This window comes from Mustelus asterias, chromosome 2 (genome assembly GCF_964213995.1).
Source record: "Mustelus asterias chromosome 2, sMusAst1.hap1.1, whole genome shotgun sequence".
Lineage (NCBI taxonomy): Eukaryota > Metazoa > Chordata > Chondrichthyes > Carcharhiniformes > Triakidae > Mustelus > Mustelus asterias.
The window spans coordinates 69962058-69976857 of NC_135802.1; the positions used below are offsets into that span (position 1 = coordinate 69962058).

The 14800-nt window shown below is 41.9% G+C and overlaps 1 protein-coding gene across 7 annotated transcripts in view; it reads right to left on the reverse strand.

Moving 5' to 3' along the window:
• Positions 1–5794: 5794 nt before the first annotated feature.
• ddc (dopa decarboxylase) overlaps positions 5795–14800 on the reverse strand; it is a 79955-nt gene continuing 70949 nt past the window's right edge. For 3 of the 7 annotated variants that reach the window (XM_078236893.1, XM_078236886.1, XM_078236901.1), the window contains exons 12-14: positions 12890–12988; positions 12426–12527; positions 5801–6541 (exon numbers count right to left, since the gene is read on the reverse strand). In XM_078236893.1, the coding sequence (XP_078093019.1) occupies positions 6344–6541; positions 12426–12527; positions 12890–12988 (399 nt within the window). In that variant the 3' untranslated portion in view covers positions 5801–6343. Of the gene's footprint in view, positions 6542–12425; positions 12528–12889; positions 13005–14800 lie in introns of all 7 variants that reach the window. The other 4 variants (XR_013500321.1, XR_013500320.1, XR_013500323.1 and 1 more) reach the window with 3 other exon arrangements.

The window sequence follows — 14800 nt, forward strand, 5'->3', positions numbered from 1 at the left end:
CCATGCCAAGCTGTGATGCAACCAGAAAGAATGCTTTCTATGGTGCATCTGTAAAAGTTGGTGAGAGTCGTAGGGGACATACCAAATTTCCTTAGTCTTCTGAGAAGGTAGAGGCGTTGGTGGGCTTTCTTAACTATAGTGTTGGCATGGGGGGTGGGGGTGGGAGGGACCAGGACAGCTTGTTGGTGATCTGGACACCTAAACACCTGAAACTCTTGACCATTTCTACTTCATCCCCATTGATGTAGACAGGGGCATGTTCTCCACTACTTTTCCTGAGGGCAGCATGGTGGCACAGTTAGCACTGCTGCCTCACAGCGTCAGGGACCCAGGTTCAATTCCCAGCTTGGGTCACCGTCTGTGTTGAGTTTGCACATTCTCCCCGTGTCTGCGTGGGTTTCCTCCGGGTGCCCCGGTTTTGTCCCACAGTCCAAAGATGTGGGAGTTAGGTGAATTAGCCATGTTAAATTGTCCCTTGGTGTCGGGGACTAGCTAGGGTAAATGAATGGGGTTATGGGAATAGGGCCTGGGTGGGATTGTGGTCGGTGCAGATTCGATGGGTCAAATGACCTCCTTCTGCACTAGGATTCTATGATTTCTTAAGTCGATGCCTATCTCCTTTGTTTTGTTGACATTGAGGGAAAGATTATTGTTGTCGCACCAGTTTAGCCAATGTTGCAGATGACAAAAAAGGTGGGAAGGAAAGTGGTGAGGATGACTCAAAGTCCACAGAGCGATATGGACAGGTTAAGCGAGTGAACAAAGATTTGGTAGATGGAATATATTGTAGAAAAATGTGAAGTTGTGCTCTTTGGCAGGGAAAATAAAAGAGCTGAATATTTAAATAGACTACAGGGCTGTGGCACAGAGGGATTTGGGATTCCTTACGCATAAATCACAAAAGGCTAGCATATAAGTTTGGCAGGTAATAGGGAAAGCAGGTGAAATGCTGATCTTTATTTCAAAGGGAATAGTGAATAAAAATAGGGAAATCTTGCTAAAACTATAAAGGAGACAAGTTAGACCAAAACTGCAATACTGTGAATCATTTGGGTCCCCTTATCTAAGGAAAGATACACTAGCATTGGAGGTAGTCCAGAGAAGGTTCACTAGTTTGATCACGTGTATGGATGGGTTTTCTTATGAGAAGAGGCTGAGTAGGTTGGGCCTGTGCTCATTGGAGTTTAGAAGAATGAGAGACAACCTTAGAGACATAAAGAATTCTCAGGGGGTTTGACAGGGTTGATGCTGAGAGATTGTTTCCCCTTGTGGGAAAGTCTATGAACTGAGGGTGTAATCTCAGTAAGGGGTTGCCCATTTCAGATCAAGATGAGGAGGAACAACTTCTCTCAGAGGCTTGGTCGATAAGTATGTTCAAAGCAGAGATGGACAGATTTTTAATTAGTAAGGGAATCTAGGATTATGGGGATAAAGCGGAGTTGAAGATTATCAGATCAGTCATGATCACATTGAATGGTGGAGCTGACTCGATGGACCAAATGGCCTACTTCTGCCCCTACATCTTATGGCCTTACAAATTGGTCTGAACAATCCCAGGTTGCCTGTTCCCAACTCTCTAGGTATCATGAGGTGTGACATTCCAGAAACCAAGACAAAATGTCCAGTTTAATAAGAAAAAATCAGTAAGGATAACATTTTTAAGTATATACAATGTTGGGTTTATTTTCTGTTAGTAGAACCCAACAATATCAAAAGGAAAAAGTATCTGAAGTGAGTTTTGTTCCTTTAGGATAAAACTGCGGAGTTAATAATGGGAAATGAGGAAATGGTGGAGGGTTCTGTAAGCGATAGCCAACATGCCCGCTAACTCTACAGCACTGATTTCCCAAAATTCCTTAGATTTGGGAATGGACTGATTAGTTTGGAAGTTGGCAAATGACACACTGCTTTTCCAGAAAGGAAGAGAGAAACAATGAATTGCAGACGAGTTAATTTGGCATCAGTTGTTGGGAAAGTGCTGGAGGGAGTCTTAATGCATTTAGAAGAATAAAGAGGCACTAATAACTTGAAATGAGCTCTGCTGGTGTTTGTCTGCCTGACCCCAGACTCTGGAAGTAACTGCCTGACTTGGAAACTCCCAGGAGATGGTGGAAACGCTTTAGGCATGTCCTCAAACCGTGGGAAGCTCAAACATTCCTAACAACTCATGGGAGATCCTGGTTTGTAACCAACCAAATGGAAAAAAACTAATTTGGAAAGGCACTGAACACAGAAAATACTTCTTTGGGAACATGCATAGGCAAAGTTGAAATGTTGGAGGGAGCACGCAAACCTCCAAACAGCCCATCTACCCAATCTTCAAGCATTACATGCCCCATTTGTGGTCGAGGCCACAGATCGCTCATTGGACTTGTCATTTCAAAACCCATTGAATTGGAGTAGCAGCAAGTCATCCCATAGGACTGTGTAAGAAGGATCAAAAAATAATTCATTGGTCATTTGTGGAACCTTCTTTGCATAAATAGTTTGCCTGCAAAGCTACAGGCACTATACTTAAAGTAAATAATTGGCCATGATGCATTGAGACATCCCATTGAATGGCATTACGTTAGGAGGGTAAGAAACCTGGCTAACATCGGACGATAGTAACTGATACAGCATGAGTGTTTTTATAAGATGGTGATTAGCCATTTTTAATGTGAAGGTGACAAAGTTAACGATCGGTATGATGAAGACCAGCATATTAATATAAAAATGAAGCTCCATAGCTCTAAGAATAGCTAAGGAAAGGTCCTATTAATGGGAATTTTAATTGAGAAAATGTAAATTAGGAATCCTCAAATGGTCTCGAATCCAGGTTAATAACAGTGTGACTGCTTCCTGGCCCAGTGCATTATGAAGCTTCAACAGGCAGCAGACATGTTGACCTAGTAATAAGTAATTGAGACAGTCAAAGAATGGAAGTCATAATACATTTGGCTGATATTAATCATTCTTTGTATGAAGCACTCTTGCGTGCATAGTGACACCTGAGAACTTTTGAGAACAATGGATAGTGAGTTAATGACATTAAGGGGGAGGGGTGATCGGGAAAAACAGAAGTAGAAGAGAGTTTGAAGTGACAAAATCACAGTTGGAGAGTATATTTTTAAAGGTGTTTGAATTTAGGTGAAAATGCGAAAGCAGAAATGTCAAAGACAGGACTCGTAGAGGGACAAGGGCATGGTGCTTGAAGCAGTTGCTTAAGCAGAAGACAGTTCTTTCCCACAAACTGAATAATTAATGTGCCTAGGTTTCTTTATGACTATTGCTTTTTATTTATTGATTTGAATAAACAATAACAGATGTTAATTGCTTTCTGATTCTCTGTATCAATTCTGGAATTCTTTTGGGGGGGAATTAATTGTGTTCTTCGACAGCTGTGTAATCCAATAACGATAAATTGAAGACTAAATAATTTGAGACCAACATCACAAAATGTGGTAATGCAGACAAAGAATGATGAAATTGAGTATCATTTGTGAGTTTTAATGATCACTCCTTACGATCAGTTCTAAAATAATTTGAATGTGAACCACAAAAACACTGAAGTTTATTACAACATTTAAGAAATGGAAGCTGTGCTGGTAAGTGTCATGAGCTTGACCCCCAGTCACAGAGACTTGGCCTTCAATTTGAAATATATAATTGAAAAGGGACTTACAGAGACTGCCTCAAATTAAATAGTGACATTAGGGCAGGAGGGTATAAGAAAACTTTTAAAGCAGATTTTGGGAAATTCTTCTTTAAACGATTCACATGTCCAATGAAATGGCCTCTGGAATTGGTTAATGGTGTATTATAGATCACTCATCTCTGAAGAGATTCTTACCTACTGGTACCATTCTAGTAAATTTCCAGTACAACCTCTCAAAGGCCTGACCGCTTCCTCAAGTGTGGTGTCTGAAGTTGAACATCACATGCAGCTGGGACCAAGCCAATGTTTTATAAAGGTTTGGCAGGACTTCCTTGCTTTTATTCTCCAATGTTACCATAAGACATAGGAGCGGAAGTAAGGCCATTCGGCCCATCGAGTCCACTCCACCATTCAATCATGGTTGATTTCAACTCCATTTACCCGCTCTCTCCCCATAGCCCTTAATTCCTCGAGAAATCAAGAATTTATCCATTTCTGTCTTGAAGACGCTCAACGTCTCGGCCTCCACAGCCCTCTTTGGCAATGAATTCCACAGACCTACCACTCTCTGGCTGAAGAAATTTCTCCTCATCTCTGTTCTAAAGTGACTCCCTTTTATTCTAAGGCTGTGCCCCCGCGTCCTAGTCTCCCCTGCTAATGGAAACAACTTCCCTACGTCCATCCTATCTAAGCCGTTCATTATCTTGTAAGTTTCTATTAGATCTCCCCTCAACCTCCTAAACTCCAATGAATATAATCCCACGATCCTCAGACGTTCATCGTATGTCAGGCCTACCATTCCTGGGATCATCCGTGTGAATCTCCGCTGGACCCGCTCCAGTGCCAGTATGTCCTTCCTGAGGTGTGGGGCCCAAAATTGCTCACAGTACTCCAAATGGGGCCTAACCAGTGCTTTATAAAGCCTCAGAAGTACATCCCTGCTTTTGTATTCCAAGCCTCTTGAGATAAATGACAACATTACATTTGCTTTCTTAATTACAGACTCAACCTGCAAGTTTACCTTTAGAGAATCCTGGACTAGGACTCCCAAGTCCCTTTGCACTTTAGCATTATGAATTTTGTCACCGTTTAGAAAATAGTCCATGCCTCTATTCTTTTTTCCAAAGTGCAAGACCTCGCACTTGCCCACGTTGAATTTCATCAGCCACTTCTTGGACCACTCTCCTAAACTGTCTAAATCTTTCTGCAGCCTCCCCACCCCCTCAATACTACCTGCCCCTCCACCTATCTTTGTATCATCGGCAAACTTGGCCAGAATGCCCCCAGTCCCGTCATCTAGATCGTTAATATATAAAGAGAACAGCTGTGGCCCCAACACTGAACCCTGCGGGACACCACTTGTCACCGGTTGCCATTCTGAGAAAGAACCTTTTATCCCAACTCTCTGCCTTCTGTCTGACAGCCAATCGTCAATCCATGTTAGTACCTTGCCTCGAATACCATGGGCCCTTATTTTACATTTTATAAATGTTCAGTTTATTAAGCCAAAGATCTCACATCCCTGAAAACAGCCTCCTCAACTGGTCCTGCCACCTTCAAAGATTTGTGTATGCAAAAACCTCCCGGGTCTCTCCGTTCTCTCACCCCATTTAAAATGTCATATGTCTGCCCATTTCAATAGTTGGTCTATGTTCTCATGAAATTTCTTGCTATCTTTCTAACTGCTTAATACAAATTCTGAATTTCACGTCATTTGCAGATTTTAAATTATGCCCTGAATACCCAAGTACAATTCATTAATACTTATCAAAAAAAAAGTACAGTGATCCCAACACTAACCCTTGGGAGTCACCACTGCACATTCCCTCCCAGTCTGGAGAAACAATTGTTCACTCCACTCTCTGCTTTCTACTAAAAGTAGCTGCACTGGCACAAATCCGCCCCACCTGAAATATTTTCAAATTCGCTTCAGCTGTCTCTGTAGCCCAAGGTAGAAATCAAGCTGTCCATACCTAAAAATATTGTGTAATTAATAAATATAATCCGAGATAATTAGATTCAAATTCCAAAACATGCAAGGCTATGAACCCAAATCTTTGACCTGAAGACATTAGTCCGTCTCCCGACTCTGATGAGAATCAGATGACTTAATACTTCAGTAGTGGTTAGAATAAAAGTGAATGAGAAAGTATAGTTCAGTTTAGAGTTTGCAAACCATTTATTTTTCACAAGACATAAGCCAGTAACTAGTGTAAATATATTACTATTGATTATTTGCTTGAACAGTGATTAAATAACTTTGGATTGCAATTTTATATGTAACTTTCATATTTTGACAGTTTAAGATGGGATGGGATTGGACCGGGAGCTCTTTGTTATCCCGGGTGTGCAATCAGACAACCAGACGAGATGTTGAAGTGTAAATGTTCTTGAGGATGGAAGAAGCAGCACATACCTAGAATAACATCATTCAAAAGATATATATAGTATAGCATTGATGAAAGAACTAAAAATGAAAAGCAATAAGTGAATTTTTCAAATTTGTTAAACACAAGTAATCAAAATAAAATATAGTGCAAAATACACACATTTATGAATTACTTTTGATTGAATGCATTAGACTGATTACTCCCTGGTCATCAAAAATCAGCATCAGAAGCCAGGTCATTGACAAAAATAAGATTAAAATGCATTCATTTAGTACAAATATACATAACAATGAAAATGTACTTCTTTACTGATGGATTACTGATGGTCTTTTTCAAGGTCAGTGGCAATCTCCTTTATGTTCTGCCAGGCATATTGGACATGTTTACTTTCAGCTGTTTGCGCACAGATAACAAAGCGGAGGACAAACTTGTCTTGGAGTTGGCATGGCACAATGTGAATCTTTCCAATTTTGTTGATTTTTTTAATGAGATTTTCATTTTGATCGTTGGAACCCTAAACAAAATGAAGTACATCAGAAAGATGGGGAAGAAAGTGTTTATTTTTTTATATAACTACGTATCTTTTAATTCACTGCAAACTTTCTAATGTAGAATCATGGAACCTACAGCATGGAGGGAGGCTTTCAGCACCTCGCACCTGTGCAAACTCTTTGAAAAAGCAGCCATGCTTCATCCCACACCCCCGCTTTTTGTCCCTAACACTATAAATTCTTCATCCTCGACTATCTGTCCAACTTCCTTTTAAAATTATTTATTGAATCAATTTCCGCAATTTAGGTGGATCATTCCAGATCCGGCCGACTGAGTGAAAACATTTTTTCCTCATTGCCCTGTAGATATTTTGCCAATAATTTTAAAGTTACAAACTTGAGCTCCTTTTTGGAACATTCACAGCAGCTTTTGTCGCTGTGGTGCATCTGTGAGGTTGAGTGTTTTGTGCATAGCACACGTATAGATGTGGCTACCCCGATATAATGGGAAACATTAATTATCTGAATATATACTCGGATAGTAAAAGGGCAGAGAGGAGCCAAAAGTTCCTTGTGTGTGTTCAGGAGAACTTTCTAAAGCAGTATGTTTCTAATCTACCGAGAAAGGAGGAATGCTAGACCTGGTTCTTGGGAATGAAGTGGATCAAGTCGAACATTTCGGGGGAAGTGATCATTGTATCATATGCTTTAGCTTGGCTATGGAAACGAAGAAAGAACAATCTAGATTACAAATAATTAATTACCTGAGGGAAGGACAACTTCAATGGGATAAGAATGGATGTGGGCCAAATATTTTGGAGTCAAAGGTTGGCAGGAGAAACAATGGCTGAACAATGGGCTACATTCAAAGCAGAGATTGTGTGTACAGAGTCATGGTGCATTCCTCCAAAGGGAGAAGGTAGGACAAACAAATCCAGAGCTCCTTGGATGACAAAAGACATAGAGATTAAGATGAGGAAGAAAAGGTGCGCTTATGATGAATGTTGGGTAGAGAATACAACAGAGAACCAGACTGAATATAGAATGTTCAGAAGTGAAGAGAAAAAGCAAATAAGAGAAGCAAAGAGAGAGTATGAAAAGAGACTGGAGCTAACATGAAAGAGAATCCCAAAGTTATCTGTAGCATGTAAATAGTAAAAGGGTGGTTAAAGGAGGAATGGGACTGATTAGGGACCAAATGGGGAATTTATACTTGGAGACATGGGGAATAGTTGAGGTATTAAATGAATACTTTGCATGTGTCTTTACCAAGAAAGAAGACGTCACACAGGTCACAGTGAAAGAAGAGGTAATTAACACATTAGGAGGGTTTCACATTGATAAAGAGATATTGGACGGGCTGTCTTGTACTTAAAGCTGATAAGTACCAGGACCAGATGAAGTACATCCAAGAATCCCGACAGAACTTAGAGTGGAAATTACAAAGGCACTGACCATCATTTTTCAATCTTCCTTAAACTCAAGGGTAGTTCAATGTACTGGAGATTGTAAATGTCACACTTTGAAAAAGGTGTATAAGTAGCCCAGCAACTACAGGTCAGCCAACTTAACTTCAGGGGTGCGGAAACTTCTAGAATCGAACAAGCAGAATTAATAGTCACATAGACAACTGAAGGTTAGTTGAGGAAAGCCAACATGGGCTTGTTAAGGGAAAATTATGTTTGACTAATTTGCTGGAAATTTTGAAGAGATAACAGGGCAGCACGGTGGCAAAGTGGTTAGCACAGTGCCAGGGACCTGAATTCAGTTCTGGCCTCAGGTGACTGACTGTGTGGAGTTTGCACATTCTCCCTGTGTCTGTGTGGGTTTCCTCCAGATGCTTCAGTTTCCTCCCTCAGTCCAAAGATATGCGGGTTAGGTTGATTGGTCATTGCTAAATTAACCATTAGTGTCAGGAGTTTATCAGGGTAAATACGTGGGGTTATGGTGATAAGGCCTGGGTGGGATTGTTGTTGGTGCAGGCTTGATGGGCTGAATGGCCTCCTCCTGCACCTGAGGGATTTTATGATAACATAGAGGGTTGTTAGGGTAATGCTGTTGACGTAGTGTACATGGACTTCCAAAAGGCATTTGATGTAATGGCTCATAACAGACTTGCGAACAAAGTTGTAGCTCTTGGAACAAAAGGGATAATAGAAATATGGATATGAAATTGACTGAGTGAAAGGAAACAGAAAGTAGTGACAAATAGATGGTTTTGAGACCTGGCTGGAGGAAAATTTATAGTGGAGTTCCCCAGGGTTCAATGTTGTGACCCTTGCTCTTCCTGATATATTAATGACTTAACCCTTGGAACACAGGGCAGACTTCCAAATTACAGATGATATGAAACTTGGAAGCATTATGAATTGTGAGGAGAATAGTTCAAACTTTCAAAAGGACAGAGAGAAATTTGTGGATTGGGCTGACAAGGCTCAATGTGGAGAAGTGGAGTTATTGGTTTTGGTAGGAAGAACCAAAGATACAGTATAAAATAAAGGACATAATTCTAAAGAGGGTGCAGGAGAAGCGGGACCTGGGTGTATATGTACATAAGTTATTGAAGGTGGCTGACAGATTGAGACAACAATTAGTAAAGCATACAGTATCCTCAGCTTTGTTAATAGGGACACGGAGTACAAGAGCAAGCAGTTAATGTTAAACTTGTGTAAAACACTTATGTGTCCTCAACTGGAGTATCTGCGCACCACATTTTAGGAAGAATGGGGAAGCATTAGGGAGAGTGCAGGAAAGATTCACAATAATGGTTCCAGGAATGAGGAACTTCAGTTAGGTTGGAGAAGAGAAGGATGAGAGGAAATTCGATAGAGGTTTTCAAAATCACAAGGGGTCTGGATAGTGTAGATAGGGGAAAACTCATGAAAGCATCAAGAATGAGAGGGTGCAGATTTAAGATAATTGGCAAAAGAATCATTGGCAACATGAAGAAAAGCGTTTTTCATGCAGTGAGTGGTTAGGGTCTGGAATACACTGCCTGAGAGTGTGGTGGAGGCAGATTCAATCGAGTTTCAAAAGGGAATTTGATAATTATCTGAAAAAGAAGAACGTGCAGCGTTATGTGGAGAAAGCAGGAGAATGGCAGTAGGTGAATTGCTCATTCAGAAAGCCAGTGCAGATATGATGGGCCAAATCACCTCCTTCTGTGCTGTAACAATTCTCTGATTTTGTGAACCTCTGGTTATTGACCCACTTACTAAAGGGAATAACATTTCTCTAGCTATTCAATTAAAATCCTTCATCATCTTGCAAAGCTTAATTAAGTCACGGCTTATTTTTCTCTGTTCCGAGGAGAATAGTCCCAACTTTCACTCTTCTCTGTTCACATTAAATCACCTCTGGATCCTTTCCAAAGTCTTTACATCTTTCTTGAAATTTGGTGCCCAGAATTCTCTTCTTTCTCTTCAAGGAATACATTACTCCAGCTGAGGCCTAACCAGTGATTTCTAAATTTCCAATATGATCTCTTTGCTTTTATATTCTACTCCTATTCATAAACCCAAGTAATCCTTCCATTTTTTTCACCACTTTATTAACTTATCCTTCCACCTTTAAGGATTTATGTAAGTGGAGACCAATGTCTCATCTGCATTTTTCAAAATGGTCATTTATAGTATATCGGGGGCGATTCTCCTGGTCTGCTGAGCTGCTCAAGTAATACAGTGGGCTGGGAGACATCAATAGGGAACCTGTAGCGAGACTTATGACCAGCGTCCAGCCGATCATGAGTCTCCCAGGCAATGTTTTTGAATATAATCAGCCCTGCTCCGGAAATCAGCGCAAAGCTGATTACCATATTGAAATTGCAATTTCTATATGATTATCGAGCCCAGGACAGTATCCTCTTGGCTCGCTAGTGTCTCCCACCCCCTGCCGGGAGAGGTTCCCACCAGCTGGGATTACAACTGGTCCCCATCAACGGGAACCAAGCATGATTACCCCGTTAGTGGGGCCATTGAGTCCCCCCTGGAAGGTTGGGGTCAGGAGGATGCCCCTTGGGGAATGCCAGCCTGGCAGTGCCAGCCTGGCACCCAGGCACTGCACACCAGGCACACTGGCACTGCCCAGCTGGCACCAGGCAGTGTTGAGTGGGTGGGGTCTACTGAGGGCTGATCGGTGGTGGTGGTGAGGGGACTCACTGTGCACTCTGCAATGGGATCAGTGGGAGAGGGAGGGAGGAGGTGATCGGGGCTGCACATGGTGGGGGGGGGGTCGGGGCTAGCCATTGCGGGACTGGTGGGGGGGGGGGGGGGGTAGTCAGGTAGGCTGGAAATCGAGGGGAAAGAGATCGGGTAGGCTGGCAATCGGGGCGGAGGGGGGAGATCAGGTAGGCTGATGATTTGGGGGGGTGGGGGGAGAGAGATCGGGTAGGCTGGCGATGGTTGGGAAGTCGGGGATCCGGAGGCCGGCGATAGGGGACCAGTTCGCATGCACTGGTCTCCCCACTGACAGATCGGTGCATGTGGAGTGGCCCATTGAGCACTACTTTGCTGGCCTCTGAGACCCCACCCCCCCACTTACTGGCATGAATCCCCCTGAAGCACTCTGTGGAGCATCGAATGTCGGAGAGTCGTGAAACTAAGTATGGGAGAATCCCAGCCATCAGCTTTCCATATTTGTCTTCCCAAAACTCATGACTTCATATTTTTCTGCTATTTTACCATCCTATATGTGTAATTCTGAAGCCTTTAACTACCTTCAAGTATACCAAATTTCATATAATCTACAAACTTTCTAAAATTTTTCCTTACACCCAAGTCCAGATCATTTATAAACATTGAAATGAATAATGGACCAAAAACTGATCCTTGGGTAATATCATAGCAAACCACATCCCAATCTGAGAACCTCCCTCTACTTCTACCCAGTGCTTCCTATCACTGAGCCAACCTTGTATCTGCATTTGCCAAATAGCCTTCTGAAAGTCCATATATACAACAATTCTTGGTCAACCTTTCTTGTTGTCACATCAAACAATTCAAACAAGTTTTACTGTTATTTTTATTACATTCATCAACCTGATCAATGCAATGTGTAATTTTATTGTTTCTTAACTAATAAAAAATTAAATTAAAATCAAGAGGACAAGTTTGGTGGTTTTTTTTGGAAAGTGTTGTGGGTGTGAGTAACTATTGCAAAACTGGGATGGCAGATTTTAAACTAAGGAACAATGTATAAATGGTCCTTCAAGGGAGAGACATGTGGCATCACCGAGAGTGCTCATGCATTGATGGGAGATCACAGAGAAATATTTGGACTCATTGTGGGTAGTGAGAGTGAGAAACCCAGGGCAGCAGCCTTACCTGGTCTTCTTTCCATTTCTGTGGTTGCTGAGGTCTCAAAAATCCAAGTGCTGGTGAGCTTTACTAGCCCTATAATTAGAAACCCTTCCTATTACAGAATGGACATGTCACCCTGCTCACCCTCCATAATTGGGAGGGGAGGGCAATGGTGGGATGATAATTGACTTGCTCGGGTGAAAAGAGCAAACAGTTGGGCATGCTGTTCAGAAAGTCAGCAAGCTTCCAGACTACAGAATGGTTCCAGCAGTTCCAGCAGGGGCTAAGATGTGAATATTCTGATGATATTTCACATTTCATGCCAGAATACCCAATACTAGAAGATTATTCTCAGCACAAATTGGCCTGGATAATGCCAAATAAAAAAAACTCAAAGGGCAGAATTTTACCCCACCGCATTTACAAGCCGCGCTGCCACTGTGTTGGGGCCATAGCATTCGACCCAATGCCCAATTTCTTGGTTTGCTTCTTCTATGTATTGCACCTGTGGAATCAAGTATTTGGACTGGAAATTTAGACCTCAGTGCTAAAGAGGAAAACGTAAGAGGATCTATGAAGAGTCGTTAATATTAACAGTATTTTTACATACCTTCAGTCTGAAGCACACCAGTCCCAGTATGACGTCATTTTCAATCTCAAACCGTTCATCTTGACATACCAAACTCTCAAATTCATGTGCTAGAGCCACATGCTGCAGCAAACACAATACAAATGGATGCTGAGATCCCACTTTTTGACAAACATTTTCTCAGCAAAAATAAATGATGCCGCCACAAAATGAATAAAATTGGAAAATAATGTCGGAACATTGTCACTGTTTATGTAAATTAAACCTGAAAATATTTATAAATAAAAAACTACAGGACAGGCGCAATTTATCAAACGTCTCTGTTTCGTACACACTCTCCATTAGTGACTACATAAGACAGTGTGATAAGGGTGACTGTAGTTTTGATTAATACACAGTACACAGTGATATAATGTGACAGATTTGTAGTATACTTTGCAGACACTTTTATATTATATTTACATATGTGATTTTTAGTAACCTACCTTACGGATATGTTCTTGAAGTCCTTTTACTCCATACAATCGGAACACAAACCACATTTTCAGAGAACGGAATCTACGTCCGAGGGGAATCTGCCAGTGCTATATGTAAACAGTGCTAGTTAAAATAGTTGCCATTGCGACTTCTGTCTCATAGCCTGAATCAAGTTGAGCAACTCGTAGTAGTGATATCTGTTATTGATTTGTCCCTAATGCTGGGATACGTAATTGGAACTAATAATGAGAAGGCTGATTGAATGAAGAGAATTAATTCAGAATTAATTCACATAGCCCTGAATTTCCTCTATACATTTCACTTGTTGCTTTGCAAAGTTGTGCCACTCATCAACAAACAGGTTTCTTGGGAAATTAATTTTCCTGTGAAATGGTTTAATTTCTGGCATAATTACATTCTAAAAGTGCAGTGAGCAGCCCAGACCCCAGAAAACTATAGTTGATAATAGAACATAGAACATAGAACATTACAGCGCAGAACAGGCCCTTCGGCCCACGATGTTGCACCGACCAGTTAAAAAAAAAAACTGTGACCCTCCAACCTAAACCAATTTCTTTTCGTCCATGAACCTATCTACGGATCTCTTAAACGCCCCCAAACTAGGCGCATTTACTACTGATGCTGGCAGGGCATTCCAATCCCTCACCACCCTCTGGGTAAAGAACCTACCCCTGACATCGGTTCTATAACTACCCCCCCTCAATTTAAAGCCATGCCCCCTTGGATGCAGGTTTGGCAGAAACTCGAAGCAGAATTCTCAGTTTTGTGCTGTGGTGGGTGGCTCTGGCCGCAATCGGGATCCCACACCGGATTGTGCACTTAGAACCTTATTAATTATTCACAGCCGAGTCCGTTCTGGATCACCTTTGTTTTTATTCATTCGTGGGGCATGGGTGTCACATGTAGACCAGACCAGGTAAGGACAGCAGATTTCCTTCCCTAAAGGACAGTAGTGAACCAGATGGGTTTTTATGACAATAGCTTCATGGTCATCAGTAGAATCTTAATTCCAGATATTTTTTATTGAATTCAAATTCCACCATCTGCCGTGTTGGAATTCGAACCCGGGTCCCCAGAACATTAGCTGAGTTTCTGGATTAATAGTCTAGTGATAATACCACTTAGCCATCGCCTCCCCAGCAAGCCGGTAGATGATTCATCCGCCTGTCAGTTGGTGGATTCAAAGGTCTAGGCGCCATATTTAAATAGCAGTCCAGCACACTCATATCATTGTCTTCAGTCCAACTGTCTACAGGAAACCCTCCAACATGTCAGGAAGCCACAAGAAAAATGTGAGTAGCCTCAAGGAGAAGGCAACACTGATTCTCAGCGCCAGGGTCATCGAGGTCTTTATTCAGAGAGTGCGGGCCCACCGGCATGTCCTCTACTCCAGGGATGGCTCAAAGAAGCACACCAAACTCATGACTCCAGTCTTGGAGAGCGCTGCCCAGGAGGTCAGCATGGCTGCCATCTGCCCATGAAGCATCATCATGAGCAAGAAACCGATGGATGATCTCATTGATCTGCCAGGGTAAGTCCTCTCTCAGATTTCTCCCCTATCCATCCCAGCATGGCATCATATACTCAATTTTTAAAATTCATTCATGGGATGTGGGCGTCGCTGGCTGGGCCACCATTTATTGCCCATCTCTGAGGGCATTTAAGAGTCAACCACATTTCTGTGGGTCTGGAGTCAAATATAGGCCAGACTAGACAAGGTTTCATGGTCATCATTAGACTTTTAGTCCCAGAGTTTTATTGAATTTAAATTTCACCATCTGCCGTGGTGGGATTCAAACCCGGGTCTCCAGAGAATTACCCTGGGCCTCTTGATTACTAGTCTAGTGACAATACCACTGTGCCATTGCCTCCCCTGGTTACTCTCTTCGCAAATCTCA